Source organism: Mesoplodon bidens (assembly GCF_964165515.1).
Source record: "Mesoplodon bidens genome assembly, chromosome: 2".
Classification (NCBI taxonomy): Eukaryota; Metazoa; Chordata; class Mammalia; order Artiodactyla; family Ziphiidae; genus Mesoplodon; species Mesoplodon bidens.
This window is the reverse complement of record NC_138177.1, coordinates 186,286,599-186,305,802: the sequence shown is the minus strand read 5'-3', so window position 1 is coordinate 186,305,802 and position 19,204 is coordinate 186,286,599. Positions and strand designations below refer to the sequence as shown.

General features: G+C 62.0%; 2 protein-coding genes across 2 annotated transcripts in view; both read right to left on the bottom strand.

Annotated features, from left to right (window-relative positions):
- Positions 1 to 9,424: 9,424 nt before the first annotated feature.
- On the bottom strand, positions 9,425 to 12,030 carry TMEM52 (transmembrane protein 52). Its single transcript, XM_081224192.1, is given in 7 exon segments — positions 9,425 to 9,695; positions 9,697 to 9,768; positions 9,772 to 9,947; positions 10,057 to 10,235; positions 10,841 to 10,882; positions 10,998 to 11,041; positions 11,128 to 12,030. Coding segments are annotated over 7 exon segments (783 nt in total). The 5' UTR covers positions 11,194 to 12,030; the 3' UTR covers positions 9,425 to 9,491.
- A 1,291-nt stretch (positions 12,031 to 13,321) lies between these two features.
- The window catches only part of CFAP74 (cilia and flagella associated protein 74), a 52,271-nt gene continuing 46,388 nt past the window's right edge, over positions 13,322 to 19,204 (bottom strand). Inside the window, 14 exon segments of the mRNA XM_081224815.1 lie at positions 13,322 to 13,727; positions 13,731 to 13,829; positions 14,026 to 14,160; positions 14,374 to 14,504; positions 14,746 to 14,878; positions 15,133 to 15,287; positions 15,414 to 15,540; positions 16,209 to 16,364; positions 16,625 to 16,744; positions 16,854 to 16,909; positions 17,024 to 17,133; positions 17,290 to 17,424; positions 18,075 to 18,214; positions 19,019 to 19,117. Of these exon segments, the coding sequence (XP_081080941.1) occupies positions 13,515 to 13,727; positions 13,731 to 13,829; positions 14,026 to 14,160; positions 14,374 to 14,504; positions 14,746 to 14,878; positions 15,133 to 15,287; positions 15,414 to 15,540; positions 16,209 to 16,364; positions 16,625 to 16,744; positions 16,854 to 16,909; positions 17,024 to 17,133; positions 17,290 to 17,424; positions 18,075 to 18,214; positions 19,019 to 19,117 (1,809 nt within the window). The 3' untranslated portion in view covers positions 13,322 to 13,514.

The window sequence follows — 19,204 nt, the reverse complement described above, 5'->3', positions numbered from 1 at the left end:
CCTACCTGGGCCCTCAACAGATTGGATGATGCCCACCTGCATTGGGGAGGGCAATCTTTGTTACCTGTGTTCAGATTCAACACCAGTCTCCTCCAGACATACTATCCCAGTCACACCCAGCTATCTGGGTGCCCTTAGCCTAGCCAAGTGGACACATATATTAACCATCATATATATATATGATGACATATATATATGACATATATATATATATATATATATATATACATGCACACAGACACACACACACACACACACACATACACCACGTTTTGTTTATCCAACTATCCATTGACCGACATTTGGGGTTGTTTTCTACTTTTTAACTCCTGTGAATAACACTGCTATGAACACAGGTATGCGAATACGTGTTTGAGGACCTGTTTTCGATTCTTTGGGGAATAGGCCCAGAACTGCAATTGCTGGGCCCCATGGTAACTCTATGCCTACTTTTTCTAGGAACCGCTGTATTGTCTTCCACCAGTCTACATTCCCACCAACAGTGCACAAGGGTTCCAATTTCTCCACATCCTCACCAACACTTCATTTTTAAAAATATGGAATGCTTCACAAATTTGTGTGTCATCCTTGCGCAGGGGCCATGTTAGTTTTCTCTGTATTGTTCCAATTTTAGTATCTGTGCTGCCGAAGTGAGCACTCACCAGCACTTCTTGTTTTCTGTTTTTTGATGGTGGCCGTCCTGATGGGTGTGAGGTGGTGTCTCACTGTGCTGTTGATTTGCATTCCATGATCAGTGATGCTGAGCATCTTGTCATGTGCTTGTTGGCCATGTGTGTGTCTTCTTTGGAGAAAGGTCTATCAGGTTCTTTGCCCAGTTTTTTTTTTTTTTTTTTCAGTACACGGGCCTCCCACCACTGTGGCCTCCCCCGTTGCGGAGCACAGGCTCTGGACGCGCAGGCTCAGCGGCCATGGCCCACGGGCCCAGCCGCTCCGTGGCATGTGGGATCCTCCCAGACAGGGGCACGAACCTGTGTCCCCTGCATCGGCAGGCGGACTCTCAACCACTACGCCACCAGGGAAGCCCCTTTTGCCCAGTTTTTGAATTAGGTTGTTTATTTATTTATTTTTTTAATTAATTAATTAATTAATTAATTAATTTTTGGCTGCGTTGGGGCTGCATTTCTGTGCGAGGGCTTTCTCTAGTTGGGGCAAACGGGGACCACTCTTCATCGCAGTGAGTGGGCCTCTCACTATAGCGGCTTCTCTTGTTGCGGAGCACAGGCTCCAGACGTGCGGGCTCAGTAGTTGTGGCTCACGGGCCTAGTTGCTCTGCGGCATGTGGGATCTTCCCAGACCAGGGCTCGACCCGTGTCCCCTGCATTGGCAGGCAGATTCTCAACCACTGCGCCACCAGGGAAGCCCTAGGTTGTTTATTTTTGGTGTTGATTTGTAGGAGTTCTTTACATTTTCTGGGTATTAATCCCTTATCAGATATAAGATTTGCAAATATCTTCTCCCATCCTGTGGGTTGCCTTTTCTCTCTGTTGATGGTGTGCTTTAATGCACAATGATATTTACCTTATATTTTGGTTATGACCCAATACGACTTGATTTATTTTCTTTCTCACATTGTTCCAGCTTTGGCCCCTGGAAACTCTGTCAGGTGGCTGTGTTTACCTTCTTTATTCTTCTAATTTTATTGAGGTATAACTCACATACAGCACTGTATAAGTTTAAGGTGTACAGTATAATGACTTGACGTACATACATCATGAACATGAACCACAATAAGTTTGGTGAACATCCATCATCTCATATAGGTACAAAATTAAAGAAATAGAAAAAAATTTTTTCCTTGTGATGGGAACTCAGGATTGACCCTCTTTAACGACTTTCATATGTAACATACAGTGTTAATTACATTTATCATGTTGTGCATTACATCCATAGTACTTATTTTTCTTATAACTGGAAGTTTCTACCCTTTGACTGCCTTCCTCCAATTCCTCCTCCCCTTACCTGGGTTTACCTTTATTTTTTTTTAGTTAACAAAAAATTTACTTATTTATTTGGTTGCACTGGATCTCAGCTCCTTAGTTGCAGCTCGCCTGCTCCTTAGTTGCGGCATGTGGGCTCCTTAGTTGCAGCATGCATGTGGGATCTAGTTCCCTGACCAGGGATCCAACCAGGGCCCCCTGCATTGGGAGCGTGGAGTCTTAGTCACTGCACCACCAGGGAAGTCCCGGTTTACCTTTATTATGTTACTTTCTGCTTCCTAGTTATGCTGACTTTATTTTATTTTTTATTTTTAATTTTTGGCTGCACCGTGCAGCTTGCTGGACCTTAGTTCCCTGACCAGGGATTGAACCCATGTCCTTGGCAGTGAGAGCACAGAGTCATAACCACTGGACCTCCAGGGAATGCCCCCCTATGCTGCCTTTCTTATGCTTCCTTCTCCCTTCCTATATTCTATTATGTTCATTACGTTTTCTTTAGTCTTTTATCCTTCCATAGATGTGGAAGTTATACAACCTATTTCTAGTCTTTTAGTGGTTATCTTAACAGTTTCACATTAGTTTTTTTAAAAAACAAATTTATTTAGTTATTTATTTGTGGCTGTGTTTGGTCTTCGTTGCTGCGCATGGGCTTTCTCTAGGTGCGGCGAGCGGGGGCGACTCTTCCTTGCGGTGCGCAGGCTTCTCATTGCGGTGGCTTCTCTTGTTGAGGAGCTCGGGCTCTAGGCGCTCAGGCTTCAGTAGTTGCAGCACGTGGGCTCAGTAGTTGTGGCACATGGGCTTAGTTGCTCCGCGGCATGTGGGATCTTCCCCAGACCAGGGCTCGAACCCGTGTCCCCTGCATTGGCAGGTGGATTCTTAAACACTGCGCCACCAGGGAAGCCCCCACATTACATTTTAATCTCAGTCACTAGCCCTGGCCATTTCCTGAACACTACCAGATCTTCCACTTGCATCCCTCCCCTCTTCCACGGTTGGTGGTCCAGGATTTGGGTTTCTTTGACACCCCTTGTCCAGGCTGAGCTGCCCCCAAGCAGGCCCTGTGACAACGGCTCAAGATGGGGGCACACAGCCTTTCCGTGGGCACAGGAAGTAAGGTGGGACAGAAGGGGGCAGTCCCAGAGCCGGGCAGGGGCCTTTGGGCAGGCGGCTCACTCCACCGGGACCTGGGAAGACTGTGTCACGGTGCAGCGCTGTCACCCGCAAGCGAGGAGGCTGGTGGGCTGCGGCAGAGCCCAGGTGCCAGCCCCCACGTGGCTGCCCCAGCTGGCCGAGTGGACCTCAGGCAGAGGCTGCGGAAAGAAGGGAGGGGTCTGAGAAGCTCCGTGCCTACCCACCCCCCACCCGCCCCGCTATGCTCCAACCCCTCGAGGGAGCGCCCGGCCCAGCTGTGCTCGCCTGATTCCTGCCAGCACTGCCACCAGGTGCCTCTGTCCACCCATGTCAGGCCCAGCTTATTCTCAGCTGGGTCAGCTGCAGCTTACCTGTGTTGTCAGCCTAGTGGCCATGGCGGGAGGGGGCCCTGAGGGGGACAAATGTTGACTCCAGTTGGGGTGTGGCCTGTGCACTGTGCTCCCCTGGGGTGGCAGTTCTGGGCCCAGCCCTTCACAGAGAGAGCCGAGCAGGACCTGAAGGCCAGAATTCCAGAGGAGGTGGTGTCACCCACCCGGATATCCCGCGCACATGTCAAGGCCCCTGCTGTCCCACCAGGGCTCGACTTTGATGGGCAACAGGTGTCACTGAAGGTCAGCCACTCTGACACTCAAGTCCTGGGCTTGGGACTGCGGTTCTCTGCCCTCCACTGCCTGGGGGAGCAGAGACCTGTAGGCAACCAGAGACCCAGCGCTCAGCACAATAACACCTGGCGTTCACACTCACACTCACACCCACTCCCACGGTCACACCCATGTTCACACCCACATGCAAGCTCACACCCACACCCATGCTCACCCAAGTTCACGCTCACACCCATGTTCACACTCACACCAATGTCCACACCCACACCCATGCTGACACCCACACCTACACTCACATTCACACCCGCATTCACACCCACACCCACGATCAGGCCCACACCCACACTCACACCCACGCTCACTCTCACACCCACATCCAGTCACACCCACACCCACGCCCACGCTCACACCCACACTCACGCTCACCCTGGCTTTCAAGTCCCCACTCCTGACCCACCCTCCACCTTGGTGACTTTGTGTGGAGCACATGTGTGGGAAGCAGCCACTGGGCCTCTCATCCCCTGCCAGTGTGACCCACCGCAGGGACAATCCCCATGCCTGGCTCCTTGTGGCATCTGGGCAGCGAGGGACCCATCTCCAAAGCCCACCTGGTTGCACCCTGGGTTGTCTGGAAGCAGCCCCCGAGGTGGGGTGTGGGGTACAGACCATGGGCTAGGGGTAAAGTCCAGCTGTCCTGCAGGAAGCCTCGGGCCAGCCAACAGGCTCTGGAATGAGCACCCTTCAGAGTGTCCCACATGGGGCCACAGTGGTCAGTGAGCTAGGTCTGCACCTGAGGCCCCCCCAGAGGTGTGGGGCTTGCAATGTCTTCTTACTGGGGACCCCCAGTGGCAGTGTCTGTGGGTCTCTTCTCTTCTCCGGGAGGGGATGACTGGTCTGCGCTGTGCGAGGGGAGGGGGCGCTGAGGGAGGGGCTCGGGCCTCCCTGCTGTGCACACGGACTTTCCCCTCCCCCCGGCCTGGGGTTTCAGTCTGCAAGTTTCAGCCGTTCTCTTAGGGGAGCCCATGGTTCCGTCCAGATCCGCCTGGAGAACACACCGAGTGCCCTGCCGTGGGGTAGGGTGGCCCTGGGGGCCTGTGCACAGATGCCCAGGTGCTGGGAGCACACTGCTCTGGCCTTCCTGGGTCCCCGCCCTTGGTCACCCTCTGACCTGATTTGGGCTCTGCAGAGAAACAGACCAATGGGAGAGAGCGGGAGGGAGGGAGACCGACTTATTTTAAGGAACTGGCTCATGTGGTTGTGGCTTGTCCAGCAGCTAGAGACCCAGGGAGGAGCTGAGGCTGCGGCCCAGGGCCAGAGGTGGTGTACGGCAGGACTCCTTCTTCCTGGCGACCTCAGGCTTTTCTCGTAAGGCCTTCCACTCTTCGGATGAGACCCACCCACATTATCAGGGTCATCTGCTTTACTCAAATATACAGATTTCCATGTTAACCACATGGACAAAACCCTTCATGACCCCCACGTTCACTGCAGCATTATTCACAGTAGCCAAGGGGTGGAAGCAACCGAAATGTCCATAGATTGACGGATAAACAAAACGTGGTCTATTCATCCAATGAAATAGTATTCATCCTTAAGAAAGAAATTCTGACACCTGCTAAAACATGGATGCACCTAGAGGACATGATGCTGAGTGAAATAAGCCACACACGAAAGGACAAATACCGTCTGATGCCACTCATACGAGGTCCCTAGGGGAGTCAGATCTGTAGACAGAAAAGCAGGAGGCTGGGGAGTGAGTGTTTAGTGGGGACAGAGTTTCGGTTTGGGAAGACGGAAAGTTCTGGAGATCTACTGCTTAACAAGGCCCGTATAGTTTACGCTACTGAACTGCACACTTAAAAATGGTTAAGATGGTTAATTTTATGTTTTGTGCTTTGAACCATAAACAATACAAAAAAGACCAAACGAAAAGGCTGTGGTTCATAACAGATGTTCAGTATGTTAGTTCCCTTTTCTGAGTAATATTTTATGCTAATTTCACCACTGTAATCAATACATATATGAAAAAACACACCTTCACAGCAACACCTAGCCTAGTGTTTGGGCAAACACCTGGGCTTGTAGCCTGGCCAACGGGATGCAAAACTGACCCTCACGCCATCCTTCTCCACAGGCCCTTGCCCTCCCCACACCCCCTGCCCCACTGCCGTCGTGCGGCAGCCCCCACCAGCCTTCTTCTTCTCCAGCTGTGGTCCAGGTGTATACATGCAACGTTTCCTTGAAATGGTCTGGTTTTTTTTTGTTTTTTGTTTTCTGTACGCGGGCTTCTCACTGTTGTGGCCTCTCCCGTTGTGGAGCACAGGCTCCGGACGCGCAGGCTCAGCGGCCATGGCTCACGGGCCCAGCCGCTCCGCGGCATGTGGGATCCTCCTGGACCGGGGCACGAACCTGTGTCCCCTGCATCGGCAGGCGGACTCTCGACTGAGCCACCAGGGAAGCCCCGGTCCGGGGATTTTTGAGGGAAGGGGTGGGAAAGTCTTTTCTCACCATCACAAAGCCTGAAGCCATGGCCCGGAGCAACCAGGACAAAGGTAGGGTACCCAGAGCCGGTTTCTTCTTCCATCCTGGCCCGGGGCCGCTGGCCCGGTGCCCGCTGGAGCCATTTTGTCCCCATCAGCACAAATCTTGCGGCCTCAGCAGCTGTCTTGGGCCTCAGCAGGAAATGTCCCTGTGGCTTCCATATTCTGGCAGGCGGAGGGCCAGCCAGGCCGGTGGGGTACAGGGCATACCTCGCCTGCTAGATTCGTCAGGTGGCCATGGGGCCGAGGCAGATGTGTGTCGGCGTGCGTGACCCTGGGGGCCATGCACGGGGGTGAAGGGAACTAGTGGGGGCCTGTGACCATCGCTGGGGGCAGGAGCTGGAGCGGGGATGGGAGGAGCCCCCTCAGCCCCAGCTTGTAATCACAGACCTCCGAGTGCCGTGGCCAGGCCAGCAGGTCACTGCCTGGACAGAAGCACAGGGACCTGGGCGCAGGGTCGGAAGCCAGAGCCGCCTGAGCGCACATAGGCAGGGGTGTGTGTGCTGCTGTGGCGTCTTGTTACTAAACAGCCAGGCCACGGGGCTCCCTCGGGAGCCAGCTTTGCTCTTCTGAGTGGAAGGGGGTCAGGTTTCCCTGAGAATAGCCCCTGACCGCCCAGAGGACACCTGGCTTGGCTTCCCCATGGCCAGTCCGGCCCCCGGGTCCCGTCTGCTCCGCATCCTCTCGCCCCTAGCTCGTGGCCAGCTGTCTTCTCCTGGGACTGTGGACCCCCAGCCCCTTCTGCACAGGGTGGCCAGAGGGGGACCCCAGTGCATTTGTTTATTGAATCTGTCTTTAGAGGGTGTCTGCCAAGTGCTGACACCATGCTGGGCCCTGGGTCCTTGGGGACGTGAGGGCGACACCTGGCCAGGGAGGGCCGTCAACAAGAACTCTCACCAAGAAGTGATGACAGCCCGTGGGGCCTCCCGCTGCACAGTGTGGGGGGGGGAAGGGGCTCACTGGGGAGAAGGGAACAGCCCCTCTCCTGCCCCAGCCCACGATGTCCATCCTTGCTGTGGCCCAGGGGGGCCTTGGCTGGGACCCAGGGTCAGAGAGGGATCTCTGGGGTGAGGGGCTGCTCAGGCCAGGAAGGGCCACGTGGGGAAGGGCCAACCTGTCCCAAAATAGGGCTGACAGGATCTCCTGGCCATAAAAGGCTCTTGGAATCTGGACCCCAGGGACCCCGGGCAGCTGGGCCCGCTAAAACTCAGCCGCCCCCTCTGCCCCTTGTACTCTGCCCAAAGCAGCTCCAGCGCCACCGTGCAGTGTCCCCTCAGCCGGCCACAGACATGGTAAGGCTGCTCCCGGCGCCCGGCAGAGCCCCCCATGGGCTGGGCTGGGCGGTCCAGAGGGAGTTGGAGGCAGTGCCTGGGGGAGAGAGGACAACAGGCAGGCCTCTACGCACACGGGGATCAGGCTGGGGCCGTGACCAAAGGTGGGAGCGTCTCCGGGGACCTGAGGAAGACATCCAATGAGGCTGGGCGGAGAGCGCGGACTGGGGGGCCCGAGGCCGCCCCCTGTCAGCCACTGGTGCCGTCCTTGCTCTGGGGGCCAGGCCGGAGCAGCCCTTTCGGAAAGCGGCTGGGGCGGTGGCAGGTGGGGTGGCCCGGCCCTGGACTATCCCTCCGGGATGCCAGAACAGGCTGGGGCCTTCACCCTGGCCCCCAGATCAGGCTCCTCCCCTGTTGGTCCATGGTGTCCCTCCCCCGGCCTCACTGGCTGTCCAGTGCTGCCCCTACTGCACTCTCACATGGCTGGCCTGCCCCTGCCTCGAGCGCCGTCCCCTCTGAGTGACCTCGCGGAGCCCTGCTCTCCCCTCAAGACCCATCCCTGTGCGGCCTGGCCTCAGGCCTGCTCTGGGCTGGGGCCTCCAGCCTCCCCCGGACTGAGGGGTGGAGGGGCCCCTGGTAAGCCTGGGCCTGTGTCCCCACAGACGGAGCGCCTGACGGCGGAGCAGATCGAGGAGTACAAGGGGGTCTTTGAGATGTTTGACGAGGAGGGCAACGGGGCGGTGAAGACGGACGAGCTGGAGCGCCTCATGAGCCTGCTGGGTATCAACCCCACCAAGAGCGAGCTGGCCTCCATGGCCAAGGATGTGGACAAAGACAGTGAGGCCGCCAGGGGAAGCGGGGGTGGGGCGGGCGCCACCGGGGTGTGAGTGGGGAGGGGCTCGCCGCCCTCACTCGGGCGCCCGCCGCTTGCTCCCTGCAGAGAAAGGGTTCTTCAACTGTGACAGCTTCCTGGCGCTGATGGGGGTGTACTGGGAGAAGGCCCAGAACCAGGAGAGTGAGCTCAGGGCGGCCTTCCGCATCTTCGACAAGGAGAGCAAGGGCTACATCGACTGGGACACGCTCAAGTAGGGCCCGAGCCGAGCCGGGCGCGGGGGCGGGGGCGGGGGGAGGGCCCGCTGGCTGCCGCTCAGGGCAGGCTCCTGCAGGTACGTGCTCATGAATGCGGGCGAGCCCCTCAGCGAGCTGGAGGCCGAGCAGATGATGAAGGAAGCTGACAAGAACGGGGACGGGACCATTGACTACGAGGGTGAGTGGGGAATGGGATCCGGGAGCCCCGCGGCCGGGTCGGGCCAGGCTGCTGACTTGTCCCTCTGCTCTCAGAGTTCGTGGCCATGATGACTGGGGAGTCCTTCAAGTTGGTCCAGTAGGAGCAGCCACTGCGGCCGTGGGAAGCCCGCTGCCTGCTGCCATCACCCTGCTGCCCACCCTGTCATCCATCCCACGCCAGCTCCGTGGCCAATAAACGCTCCAGCCAGACTCGTGTGTGCTTCACTGTCCCCAGGCTGGAAAAAGGGGCTGCAAAGCTGCGGGTCTGGAGAAGGGAGAGGGTTCTCCTGAGCTGCTCATCACACTTGGGCCATCACTTCTGTGGGACACCTGACACTGCCTACAGCCCAGCTCTGGGCTCCGGACACCAGCCGGAAGGCCAGGCTGGGCATAGGTTGAGGACCACGTACTCACACTGCCTGCCTGCCCTGGGAGGCGGCTGCCCGAGGGCCCCTCCCGGAGCTCTTTCCTCCATATGGAGATCACTTAGATAGAAACTTTATTCACTCTCTCTCCAAAAAGCTGTAGACATCACAGCAGGCCCTGAGCCTTGAGGCTTAGGTCTGTGGGGCCTCATCTGGGCTGAGGGCCTGCTGGGCCTGGGCCAGGGGCCAGGGCTGAACGTAGCAGCGCGCGTGCGCGCGTGTGTGTGTGTGTGTCCCCAACACAGGGCCGGCTGGCTCAGATGCCCAGCGTTACATAGCAACGAGGCCAGGGCTGCAGCAATGTGCCGGACGGCTGGCCTTCCCGGGAGGGAAGGATGGTGAGGGTGGGCTGGGGTGCCCTTGCACAGTCCCCTGTGAGGACAGAGCGGCCGGTGGCATCGGGAGGCTCAGGAGAGCTTTCCTGCCCCCTCCGCGGGGCACCAGGGCTACAGCCAGGGGTGTTGGGCATTGCGGCCCCACTCCTGGGGCCCTGGAGGGGTCTCTAGGCATGAGGCCTCAGGGAGGGGGCTGGGCTACTGGGAGGGGGATGGCTCTTCCTGTCTGGTTTTAGCCATCTTGACGGCCTCATCGTAGGAGGGCGGCAGCTCAGGGGCATACAGGCTGTAGGCAGGAGGGGTCACAGAGTCGAGGTCCAGCTCCCCAAAGGGCAGGGGCAGCCGCATGCCCAGCGGGTACTGCACAGAGCTGTAGGCTGCAGGGAACCAGAATGGGTTTGTGGGGACGGGTGGCTCTGGCCCTCACCAGTCCCCTGCCGCCCCTTCAGGCAGGTGGGCCGCCGGGCGAGGTCTGCCGGCACTCACATGACACAGTGCTGTGCATGGGGCTGTCGCTGTCCGCGGGGATGGCTGTCAGGTCGCAGGGCTCAGGTGCTGATGGCAGGTGTGGCTGGGCGTGTGCCCGCTTCCGGAGACAACAGAACCGGACACAGCTGGCCGTGGCCCCACACAGCAGCAGCAGGAGGACAGCGAGCAGGAGAAGCCTGGTTGGGGGGGCGAGATCTGCCACTGGACCGACCCCCGGCCGCTGGCCGCCTGCTCCCTGGGGGCAGTCACAGCTCGGTTGCCCAAGACAAGGCGACGGATAGGGTAAAAGACAACCAGGGACTCTCTCTCCAGGCCGCAGACCTCCTGCCGGCCCGGCCTGGCCTGCTCTGGCTGTCTCTCCAGGGCTGGCCACAACTGGCCTTGGGCTTACTCCCAGGACACGCTGTCCCAGACCGACTGCACAGTCCTGTGCCCAGACCAATGGCCGTGTTCACAGGGGCCTCCCACAGGGGCGGGGAGCGAGGGAGTGGGAGGTGGGCAAGGAGGCTCCAAGGGAAGTCCTGCCAAGGGCCCCGGGGGTGTCCCTAGCCATGGGGGACTCAGGCAGGACCCACGCAGGAGGTCGCCCCTGGTGCTGGGGGAGGAGGCTGGTGTCGGCATGCCAGGCTCTGAGGGCCCCAGCGCCTTCCCACCAGCGGCCCAGGAGGGGGACAGTATGCTGGCGACTCCTCGGCCGTGGAGCCAGGCGGGGTGGGGTTCTGGTGGGCCTGGCCCGGGGGAGAACCGTCGCACCCGGCTGCGCGCCGCGGCCTCCACTTACCCCACGTGCCACAGGCTGGTCCAGCGGGCCTGGGGCGGGCACCTGCGGGGACGGGGGCACCTGGAGCAGGCGAGGCAGGACCCGGCCGACCGCCCCGCCCGAGCCTCCCCCAGGGTGGGGCCAGGCCCCAGCTCCCTCCCTCCCCCCCACCACTTACTGATCCGAGGGGTCGCAGCTGCCTTCCGCGAAGCCCAGCGCCACCTGTGGGGACAGGGGTGAGCCCGGGCCAGGGCGCGCCGAGCGCAGACCCGCCCCGCGGTGCACGAGCCGAGCGCCCCGCGACCCACCTGCGGCAGCGGCAGGAGAGGTGGCAGCAGCAGGAGCCCGCGGTCACCTAGGGCGCCAGCGAACATGCTCAGCGCCGACGGGAAGCGTGAGCCCACTAGCCTCGAGGCCTTATGGAGGCCCCGCCCCTAGGCCGCTCCCAGCGCCAACCCCGCCCCCTGAGTCCGCGTCCATTGGAGGGCTCGCCCTGTGGCCACGCCCACGTGCCGCGCCCCTACCCTCCGCCCAAGGTTAGCCGCGCCCTTTAGCGGCCCCGACCCCGCAGGCTCTGGGCAGGCCCTAGATTCCCCCGCTCCAGGGCCCCGCCCACACAAGCCCCGCCCATACGCCCCCCCTTTTTGGCCCTCCCAGCAGGTCCGTCTTGTCTGTGTTTCCTCAGCCTAGGATCGCGGGGTGGGGGGCGGTCTCGCCCCGTTGGCTTCTTGCAGTCGGGCTTGGGGTGGACCGGAGCGCACCCTGAACAGCTAGCTGTGGCCCGGTCTGCACAGGGTGTGGCCTCGGAGAGTGGCGGCCAGGACACACGTGGCCACGCCTCGCACACACCCCCGTGCTCAAGGTAAGGGTTGCAGCAGTCAAGACGCTGGGGCGTTCCCAGCGCGCTGTTCAACTACATTTAGTGTGCACGGCTCGCTGCGGGCGCTCGCTGACCTCTGCCTTCCGCTCCGCCATCCGGCGCTCAGGCTAAGGGAGGTGGTCAGCACGGCAAGGTGCAGGGTGGTGTGCCTTATCTGGGGAGGGTGGGAGGAGAAGCTACCCTGCCGTATTTTTCTTCATTGCACTCAGGACGTAGTCCACAAGCATCTCCCCACTGGAGGGGAAGAGTGACTGCAGCTCCTGGAGGGCAGGGCCTCCTCGGCTTGGCTCTCTCATGCCTGGATCTGCCAGGGACCTGCTCCATGATCTCTGTCCTGCAGCTGTCCAGCACCTCCAGGCTGTGCCATGGCCCCCAGGGCCCCTCCTGCCCACCCTGCTCCAGCCAGGCTGGCTGAGCTTGGCTCCTGGCCACCCTCTGCCTCCATTCTGCTTTGGAGGCCTGGCTCAGGAGTGGGAAGGAGGAGGATGGGCACTGGTCCAGCCAGCAGGCAGGAGTGCAGGCAGGGCCTTGGGCAGTGAGGACCAGGGCCCGCTGGTTCTAAACCCTGAGAGCCAGGCCATGGTTTAGAGGAGAGTGGCCTGCCCCTCCCGTGGGCCAGCCTGAGGGGGAGGCAGGGGTCGTGCTCTCCAGGCAGGACCTCCTTCTGGGGCCTGGCCTGGGCTGCAGGACCCTGGCTTCTGTTCTCACCTAGCGAGAGAGCAGCCCCTGTGAGGGTTAGGAAAGGACCTGGGTCTGCCCACCAGACTGAAGTCCTGCAAAACGCTGCTCTGTGGCCACCGTCACTGGCTCAAGGTTAGGGAGATGGCAGACTTCCAGGCACCAAGGGCACCGAGGAAGTGGGGTGAGGGCTCCAGGCTGGTGTCCTGAAGCCTGTGCCCAGGAAATTCCCAGGATGCACCTTGCCCTCCACTCCTGCCAGGGAAGGCTGCGAGTGTTCGCCTGGGGGCAGGCACGGGGGTGGCGTGGGCGGGCTGGGCGTGCTGGGGTGTCCACAGGGGGCCCGGATGGGTGGGCTCTGTGGGGACAGTGTCTAACCTGCCACTCTCCAGAAGGCAGGGGCTGGGTGCAGGCACTATTCTGAGCTCCCAACAGGGTCTCATGGGCTGGGAGTTGGGGGGCTTCTCCCTTGAAGAGCTGGTCAGGACCCAGAAGGCTAAGCCCGGACTCACTTCAGAAAAGCGGAAAACCAAACTCCTGGGCTGGGTGTCCCCGGACCCTGGCTGGGCTGTGAGGGAGCACACAGTGAGGGCGTGTCCCCGACATGTGCTCATCGCTCCTCGCTTGGGGGCATCAGGGACCCTGGAACTTGGGAGGAGCAGGGGGGCCTAAGGGGCCGCCTGGGCTTTGGAGCCTGCTGGCCCCCTCCCTCCCCGGCCTCTCTGGGTGTGGGCTGGTCTCAACTCCAGCCCCGCAGCAGGCCACCTCCCCCCCCACACACAGCTGTTCCCCCAGGGCTCAGTCTTCCAGGCCGAGTTCACTGTTTCATGGACTGACTTGTGAGGGAGGGTGGGGGCAGGGGCTGCCCCCCTGGGCCTGTGTCCCCATCTCTCCTTCACAGCTCACCGCAGGGCTCACCACGGCCCACACTGCAGGCCTGGATGCACAGGTTCACACAGGGTTTATTGACAGGTCGGCGGGCGCAGCTCTTCCCCCCACCAGGACCTTGAAAGGCTGGGCGGGTGCTGGTGGGGCTGGGGGCTCCGAGGGGTTCAGGCTGGGAGCAGGTTGTGGTCAGGACTGGCCTCTTTGCCGGTTCTGAGTGTGGGGCTGGGACAGGAGCTCTTGGCCCCGGACTCACTGGAGACAGGGCAGCAGGAGGTGGCCATGCCTGTGGAGCTGGGGTGCCCCGGCCATGGGGCCATGCAGGGGGCCAACCTTTTGAAGCTGCCCAGCAGGGATGTCCAGGTCCCAGGCCCCTGGGTGGCTCTGCTGGTTCCACAGACCGGGGGAGGGCTTTGAATGTGGCAGGAAGATCCGAGGTGGCTCCGTGGAGAGACTCCTGTGGCCTCAGGGGCCGGTCACCACCTGTGCTACTAAGAGGACCTTGTAGGTCTCCTTCACGTCCCCCCTGAGCTGCAGCAGGGCTGACACCATGAGTGGGTGGTCCGGCTGGAAGGGGAGAGGCGGGGAAGGAGGGGGACCCTCAGTCAGCTGGCACAGCGGACAGATGTTTTCTGGCTGTGGCGCTGCCCACCTCACCCGCCCAGGGCCCCCCTGCAGTCCCCTCCCTGGGTGGGGGCAGGGCTGTCATCCTGCCCAGCCTGTGGCTTTCGAAGGCTCCCTGGCCGCCGTCCAAGGCACCTACATCAAAGTCGATGGGTGGCATCCAGGAGATGCTGATGGTCTTGGTCTGGCCGCGCTCCACAAAGCCCTTGGAGGGCTCGATGGTGAAGCCCTTGTGCTGCAGGGACGCGATGCTGTCCAGGCTGAACTCGACAGTCTGCAGGCATTGGCGCTGTCAGCAGGTGGGCGGGCACAGCTCCCTGGAGGCAGCGGGACTGGGGATGAGGGAGCCCAGCACCTGCCCTCTCAGCCCTGACCAGCAGGCTGCACACCCCACACCTATCGGGGGGCAAGGCCAGGAGGGGCCTGGGTTGCCCAGGCAGTGGTGGATGCAGAGGTGCCAGGCAGGCCAGGGAAGTGCTGTGGTCACCTTCTTTGGGGACAGCTGGGTGGTCCGGATGCAGCCCACCTGCAGTTCTCGGGTGGCAGGTGGGGCCGGCGTGTCCGTGTCCAACTGGACATAGACCAGGGTTACCAGGATGGGCTTCAGCTCCTCAGCTTCTGGAGAGGGAGGGCCTGGCTGGGGGCTCAGGGCAGTGGGGGTACCACCAAGGGAGTGGGGGAGCTGGGTCAGGCAAGGATAGTGGGTGGGGCTGGGCGAGGATAGCTGGCTTTGGGGGATGGGCCAGGAATGCCGGCCCTACATGCAGGCCCCCAGGGCCAAGGGTGTGGTCAGAGCAGGACTGGTCCTCCTACTGCCGCCCCACCCCTACTGGGGCTCCCAGGACTTCAGAGGGCTCACCCTGTCTGCGCTCGGGGTGGAAGGCAGGGATCACGGTCAGGGACTCCACAGGCACATCCAGGGGGTCTCCGCCCTCCACAAACATCATGTGCTCGCGGGCCGCGCCCTTCAGGAGGATCTGGTGGGAGATTTTCTGGGGGCAGGAGCACAGCAGACTCGGTCCGCGACCCTGCGAATGGGGCTCCGGGAGTGGGCAGTGCTGGGGTGCAGGCCTGTGGGACCCGGGACTCTGGTCTATCCACCTCATGACCCCCAACCTGATGCAGAGCCCCCAGGCAACAGGCCTCCAATGTGGGGCCGTTTGGGGGAGGGCGAGGGCCTCAGACACGCGTATGCGGGCGGGTTGGGCCAGGAGCAGGGGTCCAGGCTGGGCTCCTGGAGCTGCACCTTTTCGAAGAGCACGACCTGAAGCCGGTCAGAGAAGTACAGGCTCTCATGGTCTGGGCTGAAGGTCACGGTGAAGTCCTGCGCCCTGCCCGGCTCCATAACGCCCTGCACCGGGACCACGCAGAACACGCTCTGGCCGCTGTAGTTCTGAGTGCCTGGGGGCAGGGAGGCCTGGCAGGTCCGGCTCCCCCTGCAGCGCCCAGCGCCTCCCAACCCTGCGCCCCCACGCCCCACACAGTCCCCCGCCAGCAGCGGTCACCACCCCAGCCGGCCAAGCTCACCCACGACTTCCGTCCTCTGGGCCGGGGAGGCCAGGAACTGCGGCAGCCCGTGCTGGTCTCCGCTCCTGGTGGAGAGGCTGTCCAGCTGCACGGAGAACTTGATGGGCAGTGGGGAATTGTTCTGCAGCTGCAAGGAGCAGGGCTCAGTCACTGGACCAGCTGGACTGGCCAACCGATGGACAGGCTGCTGCAACCAGGTCTCAGCTCCCTGCGCTGCCGCTGGGCCACACCCTGGGCTGTCAGGCTCAGGCTGGCCTTCGGCCGGACCAGCATCCCTGCCCGGCGTTCTTCTCCGCCCTCACCCTCTTCCCCTGAGAGCACCCCATCCCCCCATAAAACATTTCCTGGAATCCCTGGCCCGGGCTCTGTTGTCAGCACCTGGACTAAACCGGGCAAGGAAGCAGGTGTCCTGTGGGTGGCTTCATCCTAAGGTTGGCATGTCCCTCAGACACTGGGGGAGCAGTAAGAGCCAGGCGTGCCTTCCTGCCCCGGCTGGGGAGCCCACACGGCCCCTGCCCTGGGCTGTGCCTGAGCTGAGCGCCCCCCGAGCCCAGGTGGGGCAGCCCACGCAAAGGCCGTGAGGCAGGAGGCCCGGGCAGCAGAGGCACCGGGGAGGTGGGGGACGAGGGTGTGCACCCTCAGCTTCTCCTGCTAGAGAGGGCCGTGGAGGTGACCGCTGCTGGGGGGTGGGGTGGGAGCGGCCTGCACCTGCACTGGCTCCCTGACCAAGGCAGGGCTGACCCCCTCCTGGGGCACGACCCCTCCCAGGAGGCGGGGCAGGCGCCGTGTCCCCACCTTGAAGCCCGCAGAGGTGGATTCTCCGGCGATCGCGTAGCCCATATTGAGGACGCCTCCTTCAATGGAGCACGTGGTCACGGACGCCACGCCTGTGCCCACGAGGGCCAGGGAGAGCGTGCCTCTCTTGGTGATGACCTCCAGCACTTCCTGGGCCTGGGGAGACCACGTTCCTTAGCGTGGAGCAGACACGTGTCAGAGGCAGGTGTGGGGGCTCCGTCTCGGAGCAGCTGGGTCGGGGCGTCGGGACCTAAGATGGCTTGGAGCTCCCTGGCCTTCTCCTCCTTCCAGCGAGGCCAGGGCCCCGGAGGGCCAGCGGCTCCCCAGGCCTGGGCACTTGGCGGGTGTGCAGAGTGGAGAATGGGGCCGTGGAGCCCCAGGGCTGCAGCCCAGCTCAGGGTGGGCGTAGGACTCACCAGGACGCTCTCACGGGGGGAGAAGGACAGCTGCAGGGCCCGGGTCTCTCCAGACGCCAGCTTGCTGACGGGTTTCAGCAGGACAAAGGGGCCGCTGGGGTTCAGCACGGAGTACTCCAGCTGACGGCCCAGTGTCAAGGACGGGTGACAAGCACGGGGCCGCAGCCCTTCACCAGACGCCCTCGTCTCCCTGCAGCAGGCCACCTGGGCCAGGTGTGGACAAGGATACGTCGAGACCCTCGGGGGAGATGTTCTGGATGGAGACCTTCTTTATGCCGCGTTGTCCTGAAATGGGGGAGCCGGGTCACTGCCCGGGCCTGGGGGTGGGGCATGGGAGCCCAGGCGGCAACGGGGTGCCTGGGTCCCTATGGGTGGGGGCTGGGCCCGATCAGAACACACCTACAGCGATGTCGCCGAAGTCAGCGGTGGTCTTGCCTTTGTCAGACGTCACCACAATGGATGGTGCTACCGCTGGACACCACAGCTCCAGGTACACAGTGTTGTGGGGGCTGAGATGGCGGGTAGCTGCTGAGGGCCGAGTGGGCGCCGCATGCCCCGCCCTCTCAGCCTGACCCCATGCTGGCCCCGCCCAGATCTGGGGGGTTGCAGAGCGGGGACAGTGACTTCTTGGCTGACCACGCCCCACCCTGCCCAGAGCACTGCACCTGAAGCGCAGGGGTTCCGTCCCCTTCCTGTCTTTGGTGTCACCACTGGCAACAACACAGGGGACCACGAACTTGTCAAACTTCCCCTGGAAAGATCTGGTCAGGGTGGCCCGCGCAGCCTGGTACTCCTGGGAGCTGCAGTGGAACCGGCAAGGTGCTCTCACACCCCTGTCCTTAGGCTGCCCACAGCGGCCCAAGGGGCCCCGCGCTGCCTTCCATGGAGGGGTCCATAAGGCCATGCCTGCTCTCCAGGGCCCTGGGCCAGAGGGTATGGGGTGGCAGCCTTGGGGGGCCACGTTGTGGCCCAGGCTGTGGCTGTCACAGTTTTGTCTGACCAGCTGGTTTTCTCACCCCTTCCCTGGTTGCTGTGGCGGCCTCCCCCATCCCCTAGGGTCTGGTCAGGCACCTAACCAGAGAGCCATGTTCCTGGAGCCACGGGCAAGGGTCCAGGGCTGGCAAGTGGCTCAAGCCCATTGGAGTTCTCTGGAGCTCGTTTGGTAGCTGGGGAGGCTGGGGTTGCTGAGCTGGGAACATGGGAGTCAGGGGTTCAGCATCTCCCCAGCCCCTGGCCTGAGGTTGTTCACAGGGACCCTGGGCCCTAGGGCCCCAGGGGAAGGAGGTGAGCAGGTGCCCAGGAAGGCAGAGCCTGAGGGGACTCAAGGCAGCTCCTGGTTCCAGCTGTACCTGAAGCCAGCCCCACCCCGGCCTTCCAGTTACAAGGCTCAAAACAGCTCGGCTCCAGGTGGAGGAAGTCTCTGTGGGGGGCAGCCTTCTCACGGGCCCACCTGGGCGTGAGGTCCTCGTTCTGCAGCTCCAGGGTCTGGGAGGCAGAGGCCTGGAATAGCCGGTCTCGGTTCTGCAGCCGCAGCATGGAGAAGGACTGTCTCCGCTGGTCCTTCCTCTGGGTGGCCGTGTCCTTTTGGGACTGCGAGGCGGGAGGCCAACTGTGGGGCTGCCCCGGGGACTCTCCTCCCGGCAGACCGCCCAGGGCAGGAGCCCAGGGGCCCAAACTCCAAGCGGCTCCCTGGGGGACACCATCGGCAGGTGCGGAGACCCCAATGTCTGTCTTTACCATCGGGGAGACCGAGGCCCGGGGCGGGGCAGGGCGGAGGGCTGGCCGAACTGGGGGTCCTGGTCCCTGTGCCCTGCCCCCAGCCTCACTGCCCTGCTGGCAGGCTGCAGGCCCTGCCCCTGCTCCTGCGCTTGCTATGACAGAATGGGTGCTCGAGATCAGGACCCAGAGGCCGTGGGGAGTCGCGGGGCTCTCTGCGTCCCCACGGCAGCAGCAGGCCGGCCCTGGGCTGTGACTGCCCAGCTGTGTCGGACGTCCTTTCCCGGCAGGAGCCTGGTGGTGGCTGCCTCTCCAGGCCTGAACTTGCTAGGATTCACAGGCCCCTTTGAGGTTCATCTGTTCCCCCTCCATTGTAAGGGCAAGCCCCCTGCTAACCAGTGCAGAGGGGCCTGGCCCACCCTCCTGGGACCACCGTCTGGGGATCCACCTCGCCTAGCGATGCTTTCAAGAGGGGAGGGAGGAGCCTTGCCAAGAAAAAGTGTTAACCTCTTGAAACAGTTCCACACACACAAGGCTCCAGAAAAGTCTGCCCAGGGCTCCTGACCCCCCGGCCCCCCAGCCTCAAGGCCGGTGGGGTTTGTTCTCAAGGCTTTGTGCAGCAGCCTGGTGCACAGTGGGCAGCACACCCCCAGGCTCCGCCCTCCCCCAACCATGTACCAATTTGGCCTCAGCTTCTTTGGTCAGGGCCTGTAAGGCTTCCTGGTGGATCAGCTTGCTGGGCAGCACGGGCCGGAAGGCCACCCGGACCAGGCACCTCTGTGGAGAGAGAGGCCGGAGGGCAGAGGGGCCCCTGTGGGTGCCCCCCAGCACCCTGATGCCGCCGCCGCCGGGATCCCCTGGTCA